General features: G+C 35.2%; 1 protein-coding gene across 3 annotated transcripts in view; it reads left to right on the top strand.

Annotated features, from left to right (window-relative positions):
* Window positions 1-263: 263 nt before the first annotated feature.
* The window catches only part of CUL5 (cullin 5), a 37,709-nt gene continuing 15,790 nt past the window's right edge, over window positions 264-22,182 (top strand). For 2 of the 3 annotated variants that reach the window (XM_070942867.1, XM_070942869.1), the window contains exons 1-10: window positions 264-603; window positions 8,874-8,983; window positions 9,626-9,725; window positions 10,922-11,098; window positions 11,915-12,056; window positions 12,823-12,968; window positions 13,050-13,130; window positions 14,102-14,195; window positions 17,184-17,314; window positions 18,863-18,970. In XM_070942867.1, the coding sequence (XP_070798968.1) occupies window positions 580-603; window positions 8,874-8,983; window positions 9,626-9,725; window positions 10,922-11,098; window positions 11,915-12,056; window positions 12,823-12,968; window positions 13,050-13,130; window positions 14,102-14,195; window positions 17,184-17,314; window positions 18,863-18,970 (1,113 nt within the window). In that variant the 5' untranslated portion in view covers window positions 264-579. The remainder of the gene's footprint in view (window positions 604-8,873; window positions 8,984-9,625; window positions 9,726-10,921; window positions 11,099-11,914; window positions 12,057-12,822; window positions 12,969-13,049; window positions 13,131-14,101; window positions 14,196-17,183; window positions 17,315-18,862; window positions 18,971-22,182) is intronic. The other variant, XM_070942868.1, reaches the window with a different exon arrangement.

Raw genomic sequence — 22,182 nt, 5'->3', positions numbered from 1 at the left:
GATCCAACTTAACCCAACCCAACCATCCAACCTAACTCAACCTACCAACCAACCAACCAACCATAGAGAAACCAACCATTTCTTCCCGGGTTCCTCCCAAGGAAAAGAAAGAATGGCCTCCGCTCGGTAGATGGCGCTATGGGTCCGAGCCGCAGCGCTCTCTCTCTCTCTCCTCCGGATTTGGACTTTCCTCGGCACCGCATCATGCGGGCTTGGCCGGCCCCTCGCGAGGAGCCGGAACGCCGCTGCCGCCGCCGCTATTCCAGCCGCCGGACCCCGGAATCTCGCGGGGCCGCCGTCGCCATGAGGCGCTGAGAGCCGCGGCCCGCAGGAAATCCCGCTCCGCCGCCCCCGCCTCCCAGCAAGCAGTCAAGCCGAGAGTCGAACCTCGCCTGGTCGCTCGTTCTCTCGCTCCCTCCCTCCCTCCCTCTCTCGCCCGCGGCCCCGTCCGAGACCATGTAAACCGGAGACCGGCTAAAGCCCGAAGGCCGGCCCCGAAGAGCGGGGAGGGCGCCGGAGCTGCTGGCTCGGGAAGGCCCCGCCGTGCTCCGGAGCGTGCGTGGGTTGGGGGGGAAGAACATGGCGGCGTCTAATCTCTTAAAGGTGAGGAGGGAGCGAGGCGGGCAACCCCTCGCCCGGCTTGGCCCGTCCGACCACTAGCTCCAGTCCTGGGCCTGGAGGAGCTCCGGAGGGAAAGGAAGGGAGGGCCGTCGGGAAATGGAGGAGTGACGGAGGGAGTCCTAATCTGTGGGGCTGGAAGGACGGACGGGAGGTGGTGGTGGGTTGTATTCGTGACCCGCACTAAAGGCTTGTAACTTCCGCGCTCCTTGTAAAGTGGACAACCTTCGTTGTTCACCTCAACAACCTCAAGCCACGAGCGGTAAAACATTCTCCCCCCCCTTCCCCCAACCGTGTCCGAAGAAGAGGGACCCCCCCCCCACGACCTTAGAGATCGGACACCCCCCCCCCCCCGTGTAGGAGAGTGAGAAAGAGTGAGGGTCCCGCTTCATGTAACGACCCCGAGATTGCCTGAATGGACTCGGTTACATCACCATTATAAACCAGCTAAGCTGGCTTTGGGGTTTGTGTACTTCATCTTAATAATAAGGCAAATTAGCCGCCTAGAATTTCACTGGGTGTCTTGTCTGCGCTCAACCCCTGTAATAATGGTTTGTGGATGCGAGTGCTATTATTATTAGTCTTTTTAGTCTAGATTATTAGCCTAGAGTAGACCATTAGTCTTTTATCATATGTGTGTGTGTGTGTGGTGGTGAAAACAGGAGGCATGAGTTTTAGCTATGTGTGTGTGTGTGTATGTATAAAGATATAGATATATATATACTGCTCAAAAAAAAAAGGGAACACAAGCAGAAGACATCTGAGATCTGAATGAATGAAATAGCCTTATTAAATACTTTGTTCTTTACATACAGTAATTTATACACTGCTCAAACAACTAAAGGGAACACAAAACTACTGTATGTAACGAACAAAGTATTTAATAAGGCTATTTCATTCATTCAGATCTCGGATGTCTTCTGCTTGTGTTCCCTTTATTTTTTTGAGCAGTGTACACACACATACATACATAAATATAGGGGTGTGTGTGTGTGTATGGCTAACTGATGATAACTAAATACCTTGAAATAGATCTATACTAGTCTCCCTTTATTTCTTTATCAGCAAATACAAATTTGGTATAAAATGGTTTGTCGTGAATGCAACTGCTTGAGGGCTCCTGGATTGGAGCTGAAAGGCAAAAGGGAAGCAAGATGCCCAGGTGCTTCAACAAAAAAAACACTTAATATATATACATACATATATACACACACATATACATATACATACACACATACACATATACATACACCCATACACATAGCTAAAACTCATCATGCCTCCTGTTTTCACCACCACAACTTTGTGATGTGGGTTGGGCTGAAGAGGGAGAGTGATTGGCCCAAAGTGTTAAAGTGTGTGTGGGGGGGGGAGAAGCATGGTTGTGTTGACTGTGTTGTGTGAATGCAAATATGAATTACAATATGTTCTGAGGGGCTTTGATTGGTATCTCATGGATCAGATTGTCTTCTGCTTGGTTATCCTTAAGTGCAGACAGTGGTCTGCTTGAAAATCAACTTTGACTTATCACTTTATCAAAACAAAAAACCCAAAGCCGTTTGTTTCCATACTGCATTTTCCTGCTCTGAAAAGTGTAATGAAATAATTTACTTGATAATGCGCTCTTACATTTCAAATATTAAATATTTTTATACTTCATTAAATAGCCATAGAATAAAAGTATAGCTATAGGCCTATAGGGCAACTCTAACATCATGTAAGGAAGGAAAGAGAAGACATTTGTGTGTGAATATATGTTTCAGAGTATCTAGAAATAAATTTATTGAGAATAAAAAGAAAGAAATTTCTAGTACAGATATTTTTTGTCAATGTTGAGCATGGCTAGTAGCTTAAATTTAATGTTCTTCAAAATTGGGAATATACTTGAAATGTTTTCTATCTCTCTAATATGCTTTAACAGCTCTTCACTTAATTTAATGTGTTTGTATATTGTGTTCAATGATTTGACAGTAATCTACTTCCATTAATCAAGCCTTTCTTGCTCATAATAATTGAATAATATATTTCATAAAAGTAGGAATATGTAACCACTTACATATATGCAAAATAAAAATGTACATGAACTAAATGTTTTAAAATAACTAGTAATAGAGAAAACTACATTATGCTTCTATTCTATTCTACTTTATGCTACCATTTGCTTCATCTAGCTCATTAGTCTGCACTTGAATTCTCTGAGCAGTTCACACAATACTGTAAGGTTAAAATTTGGTGGGCTAGTTTATGGGTCAGTCTGCAGAAAAGATTGCCTAGCCTTGCTATAAATTGATGAATGTAATATAACATTAAATTTTAGAGCTAGAGCAAGCACTTATGAAAGTTTCCTAATATATTTTTAAACTAATAATAAATATAAGGCCATTTCTAAGATTTAATAAAGGTAAACAATTACAATATGATTTTAATGAAAATCGTATGACAATTTTAGATGTTCAGGAATATCATGGATAATCACAGTACTCTTTTCTCATGGAGCGAACATGTAAGTTTTTAGTATCTCGATCCATATTAATTGTATACAAAGCTGCTGGGTAGGTCATCTGATGTTTTGGGGTATGATATCCTCATGCTGTTGACATCCACCTTCAAAATACTGTGAGCTGTAAGGAAGATGCTGATTCCTAGAGGATTCAGCATCAGGATTCCTATCCTGATTCCTAGAGGCCACAAGAATTTGAATCAGAGAAAACAGGCTGAAGTTAAACCCAAATAAAATGAAGTTGCTGCATGTACATCAGGATTCTCTGTCAATACCAGTCTTATCCCTACCTGTGAAGAAGCTTGTAATTTTAGGGGGTCCTTCAGGACTCCATTTTCTCCCTGAGCAGCAGATGTAACTTGCTAGAGGACCCCTTGCCATATAACTCAAACTGCAACAGTTCCAGAATGCAGCAGCTGACTATGTACCTGGTTCTAAACATTGGGAGCCTATAACTCTGATTATATTCTAGCTGCCAATTGGTTTTCAGGTATATTTAAGGTGCTGTACCAAGCCCTTCATGGTTTGGTACCTAGCTATTTAGAGCAGAGGTGTCAAACTCATGTCACGGCAGTGTCATGTGATGTATTGGGACTTTCCCCCCTTCGCTAAACCGGGTGTGGGCGTGGCCAGCATGTGATGCATCCAGCCCAGGAGTTTGACAGCCCTGATTTAGAGGATCTCCTGCTTCAGTGACCCTATCCGCTAGATCTTGAAGGAAGATTCTATTTTTAACCCACACTTCTGAGAGATGAGGGGTCCCAAAGTTAGAAGGAGTTGGTACTTTCTATGGCAGTGTTGGTGCTCTGAAAGGCCTTTCTCTGAAGATTCAAATCTCCCTCCCCTTGCTGGTTTTTAGAAGACTAAAAACTATTACTTCTATTAATAAGCATTTCTCTATCTTTTATTTTCTGTTTTTACTTGCTAGTCTGTCTTTATGTGGGTGCTTTATGATGTTTATGTTTTCTTATCCTGTATTCTCTGTAAGCCACACAAAGTCTTTATGATGGAATATAACTTTGCTAAATAAATATCATAAGATTTATATCCTATTTCAATATTACCTTTTTTACTGTATAAATAATTGATACAAATTGTATGAAATGGTGGCTGTATGGAAGTACATTTGTTTTAAAATTATTCACTGACATTTTCAGCCTTAAAAAGAAATGTATATAAATGCTAGAGGGGCAGAAATTGTTATTTTTAATTACCGTGTTTCCCCAAAATAAGGCATACTCTGATAATAAGCCCAATCGGGCTTTTGAGCGCATGACAATAAGGCCAAGTGCTTATTTCAGGGTTCAAAAAAATATAAGACAGGGTCTTATTTTCGGGGAAACACGGTATTAAATAAATTTTGAGATTTAAAAAATGAGAATCTCAGAAATAGGTAGAAAGCAGTAATAAGAAATAGTATATAATGATACTAAATTCAAATGTTAAAAAGGATCCATACAAAAATTTCCTTTTCATTTTTGGACTATATGAATATTTAAATATATATGAGACTAATCTGTCCATTGAAGGTTAGCCACCTAAAAATTCAATCAGTATTTTTCAATCAAGGTCTGCTGAGCCTGTTTGCTATTTTATTTGTAAATAAACAGCATACATTCATATGGCTCTTATTATATTATTGTCCTGTTCATATTCTTGTAAATCTAATCTGATGTATAATGAATCTTCATGAAATGCATTAGTTTCCCTTTATAGTGTTTATGAATAGAATGGATGTGCTTGGAAATGCCAATGTTATGCAGCTTGGCCATCTGTGTAAATATTGCATGGTTCTGGCTTTTAATCTGGTGGGAGGAGAACCAAATGGATTTTGAGAATTTATCTTGATAATATTCCAGATTATATGGAAATAAAAGCCTACCTATAGTTGCATCTTCTAGGTTTCTGAATGCCTTGTCCTGGCTTGCTTAATAAAACTAAATGTAAATGTGTGCAAAGTAAAATTAATACCATTCTTGGCACATATCCAGCTGATAGAAGGATCCTAAACCACCAATTCTTATGTTTATTCAAGAAGCAACATGAATTATGGTTCTCAATAGATATATTAAGGTTCATACATCGCATTGGGCCATAATTTACTTAACCATGGTTTTAGAACAACTTACTTTTGACATGATTTATACAACACATTAAGCCAAAGTTAAAAGAAGTTATGCTATGGCTTAATGCAGCTTGCAGGAGAACCGCTTTAGGTGCTCGGGTTTAGTTTTAGGTGAGCAGGCCTCCCTAACATTGGTTTTGTGGGTTAACTTTCATGCATTAATTTCAAAATGGCCTACACTGTTATTAAAAGTGGCTTTTAGAAATAATCATGTTGAATTATCTGAATTTACAGATTTTGTTAGCTATACATAACTAAGTCTAGAAGTGCCAAACATTAGAGTAGTTTCCCACTTTGTTCAATAAGAAATAGATCAAAGACATATTTTGATCAGTTTTTCGCTATAAGACATAAGCCCCTCCCAGGCAATATTTATTTTACGGCTTTTTTAATATTGTCTTTTTTGCAAGGCTTTTATTTTGTTTCTACAGTGAACAGCCCGATTTGTTGGATCAAATCAATTGGCTTATCTACTGTGATTAGTGAAAAAAAAGTTGGTTGCTGGTGCTAATTAAGTCTTCTTTCTGCAAGGAATGTTGAGTTCATCAACATTCTTTGCAGAAAGAAGACTTAATTAGCACCAGCAACCAACTTTTTTTTCACTAATCACAGTAGATAAGCCAATTGATTTGATCCAACAAATCGGGCTGTTCACTGTAGAAACAAAATAAAAGCCCCTTGCTCCTCAGTCTGTTGAAGAAAGAGCTCTAATCCCAGCTACTGTCCTGTCTTTTCCTTCCTTCATCTCCTCCTCCTTCATATTTTCTCCACCAATTGTTTTTTGTACCCTTCTTTCTGTGAGAGAAGCAGAGGGGGAGGGGTGTATCTCTGTGTGTGTGTAAAATCATATCATCATTGGGTTTGGTTGAAATTAAAGTATAAGAGTATAAATTAAAATATAATATTCTTATGGTTAACCTGCATTGGCTGCATTTTTATAAATATTTTTTTTTGAGAATAAAATCCTTAGTGGAATCAACAGGCATATGCTGTGACATCTTTTTTTTTTTCCTTTTGTGCAGCTTCATGCAGGAGGTACTACTGGACTATCACTTGTCCCAGTTTCTTTGTAGCTGTATTATCTATACAGCCCTTTGTTTCTTTGCTTTATTTGTGTGTCCAGTGGGTCCTGCAAACTAAACAGCCGTTGTATTCCTCCTGCCATTCAGGTTTCCTAACTTCCAAGATTTAAAAGGGAAAAGAAAGCGAGCAGAAACACATTTCTAAATTGGGCTGATACAAATTCCTTGATTATAGCATCTCTTCTTATCTCCTTGCAGTAGAGCTACACTAGTGAAACAACTTTCAATTGCCAAGTTTGTCCAGTGTGCTAAGGCATTAGGAAACCTGTTTAATGTCTTATGTGAACTCAGTTATTTTGGTTAGTAGACTTTGGATTATAACTTAAGCATGTTTTACGAACTCATCCAATTGTGATCATTCAGTAAAACTGTAGTAAGCCATATTATTAGTGTGAAATGTTGAACTGATCACGCTGTGAAAAGACCACATTTGTAGTGCACATTGTAGTTATATTCAATGATCTTTGGAATTATTTTTCATGTCCATTCATGCTCTAGGGTCATAGAATAATCTATTTCTAGAAATATGTGCATCCTCCCTGTAATGTAGTAAACTTTTTCTTGAGAGCTAAAAATCCAGGAGTATCAGTAAAGTTCTCAGGGATAATGATGACATAACATGGCTATATAAGGGAAATAGCATAACATGTATAAAATCTTCCATTATATTAATTCAGCTAAATACTAGTCTCAGTGTTTATATTATCTGCCGGCAGTACTCAAAATATGGTAGCATTTCTTCTTAAGCTTTGTGACAGTTTATGACTGATTATGTTCATTCCAACTATTGATCTTTAATTAGCAGTCAAGTATCTTATTTGCTAATGACTCTTTTCTTGAAAAAGATTTCAAGTTGAGCAATGAGCTTCAGAATCAAGTATTTAGAATCAGATATCAGGAAAATGCTGAAATCAAGCGAGGAAAGAAAGGCAAGGTCTATAAAAGTACTTCATAAAGCGAATAGTGGAAATCTTACTTATTAAGATAGAAATCTTGTGGGCTTTCTTTTTGTTAGCGTACAATGGAACAAGTTGGTGGAAATTTGTTATATAGGTACAGTAGTGTTTACCTGCCACAAGTTGCTTAATTGTAGTTTACTTAATAGTTTATAATGGCTTTGTGTAAGCATCTGCAAAGGTAAAAGGGGTCAAGCAATAAAACATTCTATCATTATAACCCCAGTCAAAAATGCTGACAAAATAACAAGGGATTTGTTCTTCTGAATTTTGTAAAATTAATTGATTTCAGGAAGATGCTTTGATAGTCTTATCTTAGATACTTGTTTATTTACTTATTTGTTAAATACATTTCTACGGCCGCCCAACTCACATGCTGACTCTCAACAGCATTAAGACAAGAATAATTCAGAAACTGTGTCCACTGCTTAATTTGAATGTTCCTGGTAGAGCTTCTCCATCACATTGAAGGAGTTATCATGATGCTAATAGTTGTAGAGAGGCAACATTCTTGACATGATCATATGTTACTTTTGAAGGAGTATTTGTGGGACAGAATCAGGTAAAAGACTAAGGATAATCATATATGTAGAAGAAAACTCATAAATACAATAAGTGTAACTTGTCATTATTATATCTGAACATCTTACTTTTGTGTGTTTCTTTATGAATTTCTTTTGACATTTTTCTTAAACTGAAGTTTGTTTTTTTTAAGTAATCCACAAAGAAAAACAAGTAAACAAAAACATAGGAGCAAATGGTTAGAACTATATAGCAGGTTCCATATTTTTAGAGGCAGGTCTGTAATGAAATGGTAATAATATTTGATATCACTGGTTATTTTTATATAATTACGTACTATTTTTGAATCTACTGGGAAAATTTCAATAGAATAGCAACCTCTTGCAGCAATTATTAATCTTTTCTGTCTTTGAGCAGCTCGAAGTATCAATACATAAACATCATTGCTGTCAACTATATAAAATGTATTTTCCTTTTCAGCGTACATTTTAATATAGAGATAGCAGTTTTTCAGATGCATAGACTACACTGAGAGCAATGCGACATTATGTCCTTTTGTGCTTATATGGATCCAGAACTATTGATTGCAAAACACTGCTGATATGTATATTGGATTCATATAAAAATGGTAGATTCCTAGTACTGTACTTTGTAGTATAGACTGTTATCTAGCCATGAAGATTACAATGGTATTTTAAGTTTATTTGTTTCTTTTATCAGTGTTTCATTATGATTTAATAATATGTCCCCTGGATAATCCAATTTTATATAATTGGTGAATCATGAAGAAATGGGAACTAATTTTCTTGCATGATATTTTTAAACAGTGGCACATTTATCATATTTGAAATATGAAGCTGTTTATTGTTATTCATGTGTTTCATTATATTTATTGTTACTCATGTGTTTCATACACACACACACACACACACACACACACACACACACACACACTATATACATGCTTGTTTGGAAACAAGTCCCCCTGGGAAAGCTTCTGAATATGGTTGAGGTGTAACACTCACTTCTCTGCAACTAAAATCTCTTTCTCTGTCTCTCTCTCTTTGAAGAATAAAGGATCACTTCAGTTTGAAGACAAATGGGATTTTATGCGCCCAATTGTTCTGAAGCTTTTACGGCAGGAATCTGTTACTAAACAACAATGGTTTGATCTATTTTCGTAAGTAACTTCTGAAATGTCTATTTCTTGGAATAGAAAAATATTTATTTATTATTTATTTGTTCTGCAGTGTCTTATCAGAGCAGTTGTTCAAAGGAAGACACTGTGATGGATTTCTCATGGGAATTTGCTTTAAATACTTCTGTGCTGACTGTGCTGTTGAAGATCTTGCATTTTCAACCAAAGCAATTAAAACGAGGCATCATATACTAAAAGGCATAATCTAAGAAAAAAAGGACAGCCTTTTAACATATAGGATATTAATTTTTGTATCTTTAGCTTCAATTGTCATAAGAACTTTGGTTTCGGCTGCTTGGGTTTATTTTTTATTTATATTTTATTTCATAAAAATATGAGAATCCGATTGCTTCTTTAATTAATCGATCTTTCAAGTATTAATAGTGAGTTCACATATTCATTTATTCTAACGTGTATTAAATTTCAAGAAGATAATATTGTTTTCTCTTTTCCCCCACCTTTAGTTATGATCAGCATAGTATTGTTGACATTTCATTTAGTTAGGTTTTTTTTGGGGGGGGGGATCTGTGCATTTTGGTGCCCACACATGAGCAATTTATTTTACAACATGTAAAATAAATTGAGAAGTTATTTTAATTTGATTTGAATTTACATGTTTTCTAGAGATGTCCATGGAGTTTGTTTGTGGGATGATAAAGGGCCAGCAAAAATACATCAGGCGTTGAAAGAAGATATCCTTGATTTTATTAAGCAAGCACAAGCGGTAAGTTAAACATAATTAACAAGTATTTTTTAACAATATGATATTTTTGTTAGATTTTACATCCACCTTTGATTTAAGAACTCAAACACCTCATTCAAATGCCTCTTGATAGGATACTGTGTATTATGCACACAAAAAACTCAGTGTAACATCTAAACTGTAGTTCGGACTCAAACCAGGTTAGTCACTGTAAAATAAGTATAAATGTTTGTCTTGATTAATTTGTGCTCAATAAAAATAACAGGAGTTAAGTATGGATAGTTTAATTTATACATGTATACTTAAATTAGTTTCTGTATGTATTTCATATATATCAATATCAAACATATTATACTGCCATCACCCTATACATGTTTGCTTTAGTCTAAGCTTCCAAAATACAATTAAGACTAATCTCTGAACTGAACATTCTGATTATGCTATATGTTTTGCATGGGAAATTGTGTGCCTCTATTTTTCTGAAATGGGAACTAATTTTCTTGTATGATATTTTTAAACAGTGGCACATTTATCATATTTGAAATATAAAGCTGTTTATTGTTATTCATGTGTTTATTATTCAAGCTCTTGATAATGCTTCTATGTCAATAAAACCTCATTTTAAAACGCAAATATTACAGAACCACATTTTATATTGTTTCTTCTTCATTTATATTCAGCAGCTCATTTGATACCCATGCTCAGTTCATTTATGTTACCTGTTTAAAAAGCAATCTGTGAAAAAAACATATTATTAAAGGCATTTTGACTGGTTAAAGCTATAATTTTTTATTCAGGAGCACTGGGAGTAAATATAGCTAAGCATCAAAAATTCTCAGAACATACTTCCAAATAAGCATGCCTAGTTGTCAATTGTGCCATACAGAACATGATTCACAGTTTTGAATACTTTTCAGATTATTACTTCAGTGGCTTGATAACTTCTAAGGTTTAGGCGTAAGAAGCTGGCATATTAAGCTCTCTTTCATCTTCTTGATGTTTTGCTTTAGCAGTTGTTTCCTTAATTTCAGGTGCATTTTCTAAAAATATATGTCATTGTGTTGATGTTTGTGTATACACACACACACACACACACACACAAAACAAAGTTAAACCTCAATATCCAAAATAAAATGAGTGGGAGCATAATGTCTATTTGTTCATGAAGTGGAAATTCTTTGTAAATGTATTTATATTTGCCTTTCTCTTGATTTCAGAGAGTGCTGAGCCACCAAGATGACACTGCATTACTGAAAGCCTATATTGTAGAATGGCGTAAATTCTTCACACAATGTGATATCTTACCCAAGCCATTTTGTCAGTTAGAGATCACTCTCATGGGTAAACAAGGCAGCAATAAAAAATCCAATGTAGAAGACAGTATTGTAAGGAAGGTAAGTGTTGCGTTTCATTGTAGCCTTGTTTCATGGTGAAGCAGAAGAATGAAATACTGTACCTCTAGTCAGTACCCTGCTTCCCCAAAAATAAGACATTCCCTGATAATAAGCCCAATTGGGCTTTTGAGCGCATGTGCTAAAATCCCCCCCCTGAAAATAAGCCCTTCCCAAAAATAAGCTCTCCCCCAAAATATTTAAATGCATGCTCAGCTGGTCATTGCCATTTCCTCTGGTTAGGGTTAGGGAGACAGAGCTGGAAATCGGGTAAGATGGCAAGAGGAGCCCCATCTTGCTCCACGGAGAACTGGTAGCAGAAATTTTGAGTAGTTTGGAGAACCAGCAAATACCACCTCTGGTTGGCCCCAGAGTGGGGTGGGGATGGAGATTTTGCAATATCTTTCCCCCAGAAGTGGGGAGGGAATGGGGATTTTGCAGTATCCTTCCCCTGGAGTGGGATGGGAATGGAGATTTTGCAGTATTTTTTCCCTGCCACGCCCACCCAGCCACACCACGCCTACTAAGCTATGCCCACAGAACCGGTAGTAAAAAAAAATTGGATTTCACCACTGCCTCCAGGGTAACTGAATAATAATTGTGCCCCCTGCTTATAAATGCAGACTCAGTTTTGAATTATTGAAACATTGGCCTCATAGCCATGGCGCATTTTTTTAAAAAAATCATTTTTTTCTCTTTCCCTTCCGGTTGAGAGATAAATACAATTTATTTTAAACCTAAACATAAAATAAAAGTTATGTTTTGCGTTTTAGAAATTGGTCCATCATGTTTGATGTTTAATTATTATTGTATTTTTAGCTCATGCTAGATACCTGGAATGAGTCCATATTTTCAAACATAAAAACTCGCCTTCAAGACAGTGCAATGAAGTTGGTCCATGCTGAACGTTTAGGAGAAGCATTTGACTCTCAACTTGTCATTGGTGTTAGAGAATCTTACGGTATGTCTTGTTATGTAAGATTATTACATTTTATTTGAAAATTATTGTTCAAGTAGGCTTACACTGGTAAAAAGATTTCTGGCAAGTATGCTTAACAGGCAAATAAGTATCTTTAATTTTTTAAAGAAGTGCTTCGGGATAATACATATGTACAAACATTTATGTGTGTGTGTATGAGTGTGCATAATGATTTAGGTCATTGCAATAAAAGTTCAGTAAATTAGTTTTCTTAATATCAATTTAATGCTTAAATTTAATTTAAACTTAATGCCAAGTTAGAACTTTAAGTCTCCATGTGAAATTTAAATGACCAGGAAACTGCAGGGTTTTTCACATTCTTCAACTTTTGTCTTTTCTCTTCTGGTAAATAAGGGTTTACATCAAACACCTTAGTAGAAATTTTTTAAAAAATACCACGTTGCTTTTTGCATAGGAAAAATCTACAAAATGGAAGTAAAAATAAATCATAAACCCATGGTCTGGGAGTATGAATTAATTTAAGATGGTAGCTATGAATGTAATGTAGTCAGTCCAAAAACTTTTAGCTTACCTTCTGAGTTTAAAACATCAAGAACAGCCTCTCCAAAATAGATTTTATTATTCCTCAAATTGTTGAGAGCCTATTTTGGGATTTTGACAAGTAGCAATTTTATATTCAAATTATTGTAGTTTATACAACTCCTGTTGTCATTGTCTTAAGAAGATTAAGTATATTTCTTAACAGGGATAAGAAGCAATTCCTTTAATTTGATATTTCTTGTTACAGTTAATCTGTGTTCCAATCCCGATGATAAACTCCAGATTTATCGGGATAATTTTGAAAAAGCATACCTAGATTCAACAGAGAGATTTTATAGAACTCAAGCCCCTTCGTATTTGCAGCAGAATGGCGTACAGAACTATATGAAATATGTAAGTGAGAAAGTGTTCTTTTGAAGAAGTCTGTTGATTACATATTAATATTTTAAGTGATGATGTTCTGTTTCTGCACAGGCAGATGCTAAATTAAAGGAAGAAGAAAAAAGAGCACTACGGTATTTAGAAACAAGGCGTGAATGTAATTCTGTAGAAGCAGTGAGTACTCTTTTAATAATACCAAGAATTAATATGCTAAAAGGTTTAGTAAATTAAATCACTACTTATACAAGTCTGAAAATACTCAACCTTGTTTTTTTTTTAAGTCTAATTATGGAATATCTGAATGCATTAACATATATATTATGTGCAATTAAAAGCAGAAATTCCATAAGGTCAAAGATAGTTCTGTTACAGAAGTTGACGCAAGATAATTACTGCTATTTCCAAGCAGATTCTTCTGTTTCTAAAAGTATAAACGTACAGTTGCTGTTTCATAACCATGAACAAAATTGTATTTGTGGTTCTTTGTTGTAATCGTTCTTTTAAGAGAACAATGGTGTACATTGACTGATTTATAAATATGAAAAACTGTTACCATCATAATAAAGATTAATATACTACTAGTAAAATAATCAGCTTGCACTGATAATTGTTACTTCTTTGGGTAATGAACCATCTGCAAGCAAATAACCAAGTTCAGAGAGCACTAAGAATTCCGTGGTATACTAATGACATTTATATTTTATACTGTAAATGTATAACAGTATATGGTGCCCTCTCCCAGCATGGTGCATCCTAGGACATACGGGATATTAAATATATCAGGAAACTACTAGTCTTGGAAAATCAGAAAGTACATTGTTTCACTTGCTTGATCTGCTGACTTAGATACCAGAGTTTTGATGCCACTTGTGTTTTCTTGCCAGCTAAGACTTGCGTACTCTCCTTCAGATTATGGAAGCTTAATCACTATTTTATTTACCTATGCGGATATGTTATTAATAGTATTTTAATATTTCTCCATAGTCCTTGCCATTCTCCCCTTTAGATATTGTATACATCTTGGGTGGGAGAGGAGGCTAGACTCATAGCTTTGTAATACAGCATCAACTTTCCCATTCTATGCAAATGTATTGAAACAATAGTATTCTGTATATATTTGACCATTAACTTTTCTCCCCTCCCAGCTGATGGAGTGCTGCGTGAATGCTTTGGTGACCTCCTTTAAAGAGACAATTTTAGCTGAATGCCAAGGCATGATCAAACGCAATGAAACTGAAAGTAAGTGAAGCTGTGGAAGTAAGAGAAATGTGTGTCCTACAGACAGTTGGAGTAAAAATGGATTACAATTCTTTTGTTATTAGAGACATAAGGAAAATACTATAGTACAGTTAAAAGTTATTCTCTGCCCTATACCATTTTGGTTACATATGTTAATTTATAATGAAGTGGTATTTTCATTTTTGTCATTACTTAGTGGTCCTTCTTCTAAGATGTTAGAACAGTTGATCTTTAAAAACTAGATGGGTCTGGACACTCGTTGCTCTTATTAGTGAAATAAGGGTTCAGTTGACTTGTTCCTAGTCCAAATCATGTCTTTTATCAGATATATCTGTTTAATGCAATTCTTTAATTTTGTTCTTGAGCATGAGTTACTCTAATAACATCTGGGAACACAATTCCCTTCTAAACCCTTTATACTACTCTCTTATATATTTTCTCTCTTTATTTAAATATATTGGTTTCCTGCCTTGAGCGCAAGGGTAGATCTGGTGGACTAAGTGGCCTCTTCCAACTCTATAATTTTAATCAGCCTTTCAGGATTACAAAGAATTTGCTGTTTAAATATACAAGTATGTCTTTAAGCCGTAGAAATGCTATTAAGCTATGCATCTTTTTGTCCAGGGCTTGTCTTGAAGCCATTTCCTCCATATTACTTTCCTTTTTTAAAAAAAACAAAGTGAGCCAATTACAAAATTTGGGAAAAGTGAATTGGAGACACCAAATGTTTATGTTACAGACCATAAATATACCCTATGATTGCACAGTGTATTCTATGTAATAAGAAAATTGAAAGCTGTTCCTGATTTGAAACAGTTGCTATTAGTTCAGAGTGCATTTCTAATTTCCAGAGTGTAAGATAGGCTTGGCATTTGACCTTAAAAATAAGTCTGGCTCCCTATCTTGACAGCAGTTGCTTGACATTCACCCAGGGCCGAATATAGTAAGATATTATACCTTATGCAAATATATTGCTTTCAGCTCTCAAGGGGAATGAAATTTTATGGAAAGTAGCAACAGTAAAGACAGTGTGGTGACCCAAATAGTCTTTGTTGCATAGTCCTATAAAAGACGACTGGAAGTTGTTGCATAAAGCAGCATTTCCCACATAGTTCATTCTCTGTCTGAAGCTTGTCTTGAATAGTAAGCCATTAAACATTCCTGTGAAGGTAATTGGATATAATAAACAGGGCTGTGCAAAGTGGTTGCACTAATGCTTTGCAGAGCAGTCCTTGAAGCATTAAAGCAGCCACATTTTTTGGAAGGCTCATGTACCTGCGTTGAAGGCTGTTTGTCCTGTCCGCATGCGTAGCTCTACCCACAAAGGATCTGTGCATGCACCAGCTGCCAGGACAGACTTTGAAGCAGCTTGGAGAGGGTCTAATCCACTCTTTAAAATTCTTTGCATAGAACTCTGCATAGCCCCAAATTATTAGGAAGCATTGTGTCGTCTTCCTAATCCAAATGATTTAATCATGATTTGTCTTACATTTACCTAGCATAAATACATAATAACAATCCGCAACGAATTTGTTGAAAAAGCCAGCTCTTTGATATCACCTTGTGAAGGACTTTTTTAAGGTGGGCCGGAAACTGTGTTTCTGATTGCTGTCACTGACTCTCATACTAATTATAACATTGTTGGAATTAAACTGATTTATCCTTGAGAAACAAAGCTGGCTCCCAATTAAATTATTTGAACTAAATTCATAAAACTATATACGTCCTTGAACAAGGACGTATATAGTTTTCTTGGTACAGAAGTAGTAGTACAGCTACTGTGTTCTGGGCTTATTGTCTCCTTTCCCAAATATCAACTAGAACTGATTCCGCTTAGCTTTTCAATATAAATCAATTCTCTGTTAACCAGAAAAGAAACCAGAAGTTTATCTTTTGAATTCAATTTTCAAATCTGCAAAATAATTTTCCTTCTTTTCCTTAGTCCCCTTTCTCTCTATAAATTCTCTTTACAAAAATTATGTAGAGTATCTTCAGCAAATCACATATCCCATAACAGTTTATTATTGCATAAGGTTTTGAGGATCAAAGTCTGCTTTACTAGGTGTCCGGAATATGGATATACATTTAGTTATGTCGAATTGATTACTACAGAGATGGTATTTAATAAGAAACTTTGATCTTCTTCTTTCCTGAAAAACTGAGTTATGACTGCTAAGCAGTCCATTTCTCAGAAATTAGCTGAATACCAAATTTTCTTAGCATGTAATAGAAGAATGTCTCTATCACTTCTAACCACTGTTAATGATCACTATCTCTTTACCATTTTGATTCCTTTTATAATTTCTCACCTTCCATTTACTATTTGTGTTTATCTGAGTGTATTTATATTATTTCTTCAGGCCTATATTCAGACGATATGGACTATAATTTATAAATCCTTATAGAGTAACAAATATAGCTGTCATTAAAGTGCCATAAGATTCATTTGTTCCTATATTACAAAAGACAGAGTAAAAATAGTCCTTGGGAAATTGGAATTTCTTAATATGATATATAGTTTCTAAGGGTTGTGGTTTGTATTGTTTTATATGTACTGCAGTGATGAAAGTGTTATGCTGGAAAAGAAAGAGGAAATTGGTTTAAGGACAAAGCATGATTTTCAAACCAAGTTCTAAGTTTGGTAGTCAGGAATTGCAGGAACCAGAAGCTTGGAACAAGCTCGCTATTTATTTTCAAATCAGACTTCTTAGAATTTCTTTCAGTTGTTTGTCAAGTTCATTTAGAAAGTTAGGGCAACATGAAATCAACATTCTTAAAAGAGAAAGTATTCTTTAAGTCAAATTCATTGCTAGGGACTTTTTATATAGTATTTTTGTCAACAGTGAACACTTCTACAAATCTCCTTGACTTACTTAATTTGACAAGAATAATGTATAAGGAAATATACTATATAAAGAAAAGAAAGATGGACAAGTGAACTATTACTATGGATTTGACCTGTGACTCTTCAATATGTTTTGTCTTCAGAATTACATTTAATGTTTTCTTTGATGGATAAAGTTCCTAATGGAATAGAGCCTATGTTAAAAGATTTAGAAGAGCATATTGTTAATGCTGGATTAGCAGATATGGTAGCAGCTGCGGAAACTATTACTACTGTAAGTGAGCATTTTCTATTTTTATCCCTTATCTCCTCTTAGAATGTTTGCTAGAAATACCAAGAATGTTTGGTAAAATAAATCTTATTTTGCTGAAATTAATATGAAAAAATGAATGTTAAAGTCCATTAAATTAAATAGGAAAGTACTACAACTTCTTTAAAAATTAGAATGCAAAATCTTCATCCATGGTTTGGAAGCTAGGTTATCTGAACTAAACACTCTGGCTTTCATCTCATGTTGGAAAGCAGCCTATTTTATTTCTCTGGCTTGTTCTGAGAGCAACAAGCAAGAATCCTGGCTTTGAAACATTTTGTTCTATTTGTGATTTTTTTTAAAAAACCTAACTATCACTTGAAAGCATCCTTGCTTGCAGGAGTAGCCAAGCTAACAATTGGATCCTAGTCATTGAAGTGAAGATTGGATGTAATGCCTTACAATGCTCTCCCTTCCTTTGCTTAGATCAGGGGTGTCAAACTCGAGTCATCTCGGTGGCGTCACATGACGTATCAGGATTTTCCCCCCTTCGCTAAACCGGGCGTGGGCGTGGCCAGCACATGACGCATCCTGCCCATAGGCCGGGAGTTTGACAGCCCTAGCTTAGATATTCCTACTGTGAAGGCAGCCAATTGGCAGCTTCATCCAGGGATTCAACCCACATCAGAGTGTTGCCATCCATAAAGGAGGAACAACTTTATGATTTTTTACTGTTTGTTCTTATAAAACAATTATTATATCTGAATTAGCTGCTTAAATAGAACATCAGATAGCTGAAATAGGTAGTTAAAGATGGAACGTAATGAATCAGAACTTTTCTCCAAGAAACATACTTTTGTGGCAACTTCTTACGATTTTTTTTCTATTGATAAAAAGAGACAGGTTAAAAAGCCGATGAAGTAATCTAAGACCATTTATTCTATGTATTGAGGCAGCATTTTTATTTTTAATTGCTATCATAGTTGCTTTATTCTGATGAGTTGTTTAGCCAGGAATCTTCACAGCTAGCGCAGCTAATTTAATGAAATTAAAGTAAAAAACCTTTTCCTTACCCCACAAATTTTGCTTAATATTCAGGCTGTCAAAGAGTCAACAAAAACTCTTAACACTATTGCGGTATCTTATAACATCCTATGACTTTTAGGTATGTTTGGGTATTCTGTTCTAAATCTGGATGGGTGGCAATTTGAATTGGGTAATCTGGTAGCGTGATCCTGGTTCATGCTGATGCCATGTGGAATCGTGGCTAAAGAAAACAAGAAAATTGAAAACAAGTGGAAGAATGTCCCTATTGGGTTGGCAGCTGGTAACTTTTCTGGAGGCTAACTTGCACAAAGTGTGATTTTATGAGATATAAACTAGACCACAAGAAGAGCACTTGTATCTTATTGTAATATTCATGGGCTCATGACTGCTATATCAGAAATGCAGTTGAAAAGAGGGAGGGAGGGAGGGAGGGAGGGAGGGAGATTTCAGTTGATAATGATTGCTTGCTATTTTTTTTTCCACCAGGCTTGGTATTTTATTCTTTGTTTTGCTTTTCAATTTTAGGATTCTGAAAAATATGTAGAACAATTGCTTACACTGTTTAATAGATTTAGCAAATTAGTTAAAGAAGCTTTTCAAGATGACCCAAGATTTCTTACTGCCAGAGATAAAGTAAGTTACCAGTTGGTTCTTGTTTCATTTTTTTATAATATGTGTTTACATGTATTTGGTGTTTTAAAACAGAAAGTCACATACAAATATTTTAAATAAGCATTAGTCAAGATGTTTATGAAATCATACTAGTAAATTACCAGAAATTGAGGTTTATGTAGAGATTTAAGTATTAAGATAACTGCAAGATTTTATTTATATATTTGCATTGCTGTACTTGTAATCTTGCTTTAATAATAAGATTCATCAGTATCTTCATGAAAATCATTATTAATTAGAGAGTTCTCAAATAATCACAGGGTAGAATTGAAAATTGTAACAGTTCAAATTTCACAAAAAATGAGCAAATGCCTCTAGCATGACATAATATCTTACAACCCAGAAATAACATTTTAAAAGATATTGATAGGCTAGGGAAAATGTCTGAAAATAATAATAAAATGTAATGCCTCCTAATCTGGCAACAGTACTTACAAAATCATTTTGGAATATTCGTTGATTACAAACTAAATAAAGGTAAAGATGCCTTCCAGGGGTAAGACATGGCCAACTTTCCCCCAGCTCGGAAGTTAAGGAGAAACAGACCTTGTTAGTATGTGGATAAGACACTGCCAGGGAGTCCCACTGAGACATTTTTGCCAAGGATCACAGAAATAATAGTATCACTCTATACTTTATTTCACCTTTGAAAATCTAGAAATATAAACAGATTCCAGTAGGGCAACAAGATACAGATAAATATCTGAACCTGTGGGCTAATTTGGTGTAGTAGCATCCTGCAGACTTACATCCATATCCCCTTCATTTCTTCTGTATTCTTTCCCCCTTTCTCATGAACAGAAGTTTGAAGCAACAGTAACCTTCAAACTTCCCCTGAAAGTAGTGAAACTTGGGGACATTTTCTCTGCTTTGGCTATTTTCCTTTTTTTTTTTAAACAAGTTTTATTAAATTTTTCTTTCACATATTTTATGAACAGAGTGTTGACCGGGTCACATCTTATACTTCTTACAACATAGTTATATATTGATTTTTATAATCTATTCCAATCTTCCTTTTTGTTTTTTCCAAGTACAATTTACATATCTCAGTTTCAGCCATAATATTCTTTTTCCCTACTTCTTTATCTTATCTTCATCTCTTCTTAATACATAATATATAAACAGTATCACCATCCGCCCTTCAGTTCCTAATTTCTTAGTGTAACATCAATTAATTATCTTATTTCTCCATTTATAAAATATATTTCTCAGAATCCCCATCACACCTTTTGCCTCTGAACAATGTACTTCATCATATTCAATTCTTGCATTGAAATCCTTTAACTTAATTGACTTTCCACATCTTATCTTAATCTCTTCTTAGTACATGATAAGCAATATCACTATCCACCCTTAATTCTTAATTTCTTGCTATAGCATCAATTATTAATTTTATTTCATCATTTACAACATATTTTTTCAAATCCCCATCACACTTTTTTCACGTTTCAATTTTGTCTCTTGATTTCAGTCATTTTCATAATTAAATCAAATTGCCACTTCATATTTCATCTGCTGTTCTTTTTTACAATAAACAATATACATCATCATATTCACTTCTTACATTCACAATTAATAATATTAATACAGTTCCCTTAGATCTACTAATATATACCTTATTTCCTTCCTCCTTTCCACTATTCTTCCCCTTTTAACCATTTTCTCTTGATCTCTCCAAATTTCCACTTCTTAATAATTTTGTCCTTTCAACTCATTATCTTAACTTCTTCTTTTTATATATATTTATTGTATCTTTTCTCCTGAATCCTTTTTCTAACTTTTGAATCTATTACTTGCATAATTCTCCCCAAGCTTTTTCCTAATTTTTTTCCATTTCCTTCTCTTCCCTTTGATTGCTTCTTTTTTTGGGGGAGGGGATATTCCCCCCATCCACTCTTTTTTTGCCATTGTAAATCCCAGTGTAATCATCTAACTTTTTACATTCAATTCCTTTTCCTACAACATTATTTTCTTGCTTCTCATTTATATTCTCTTTTTCCTGTTTTGTGTGTTCTAGCAAAATTTCTGACTTTTTGTTGCCTTTTAATGATTCACGCATGTTTTTAAACATCTCAATTAATTCCTCACATATCCAAGACTCCATATTTTCAATTTAAAAATTTGTTAATATTTTAACTTATATTTAATTAAGATTTTAAAGTCCATATAATCTATTTTTTATTTCCAGATAGTATCCAGTTCAAATATTTGTCCAATACAATTTAAAGCTTTGTTGTTTTCCACCTCCGTTGAAAGTTGGGACCAGCAATTAAAAAAAAAACAAATACTCCTTAAAAGTTCTCAGTTTCTTTTAGTAGTCAAGGTCACTGCTATTATTTTTTTCAATTTTCAGGCCAGTTTTGTAGTGCTTTCTTTCCACCAGCAGATGTCTCTCTCCAATCCACAATGTTCTCAGAACAACAAAGTATCAAGCTTTCAAAAGTATTTTAAATCCACATAGAAAATACTTTCCCTCAGATTTCTTTTCCTTTTAGTATTTTTAGTTTCTCCAAATTCAGTTTTAAGTCCAGTTATAAAATTTCCTTTCTTGGGCTTTAATATTTAAACCTCCTCTTTGTTCTTCCTTCAAGTGTTAAAACTGTCAAAGATATTTCAAATCGGGTTTCTTTTTCTTGTATTAATTTTAATTTCTTCAAATCCAATTTTAAATCCAGTTATAAAGTTTTCTTTCTTGGGCTTTGGTACTTTAACCTCCTCTTTGTTCTTCTCCCTCCATTAAAAATTCCCAAGTGCCAATTAGCCACTCATTTCCACTCTGGGACACCTTTGAAGTTTTTTTTTTTTTAATTTCCTTTTTTACTTGTGAGTTGGTCAATCACTGACCCGGTACCAGCACTCCGTTCAAACACCACTCCTGCACAAAAATCTTATTCCGGTTGCCCCAGCTTCAGAGCGGTCATTTTTTAATGGCCACCACCCCCGCCGCTGGTTCGAAGAGCAGCCTCGGACCTTTCAAGGAACTTGCCTGTTCCTCTTGGTTATCTGAGGCACCTATCCTTCTTCACCGTCCCTACAGGACTGTTCCGGTCAGAAGACCTCCCGACAGCGGTTTGTCCGGCTGGATTTTCGTGGAGCTCATTGAAGCCCACTATTTTTCCAGCCGGTCTCTCTGTGACAATTCCGGTTTTCTCCTGCTTTGGCACTTTTCCCAA

This window comes from Pituophis catenifer, unplaced genomic scaffold (assembly GCF_029215685.1).
Source record: "Pituophis catenifer annectens isolate HBS135680 unplaced genomic scaffold, rPitCat1.0.hap2 SCAF_4, whole genome shotgun sequence".
NCBI classification, from domain to species: Eukaryota; Metazoa; Chordata; class Lepidosauria; order Squamata; family Colubridae; genus Pituophis; species Pituophis catenifer.
The sequence above is the reverse complement of the archived record's forward strand: the minus strand, read 5'-3'. Positions and strand labels throughout refer to the sequence as shown.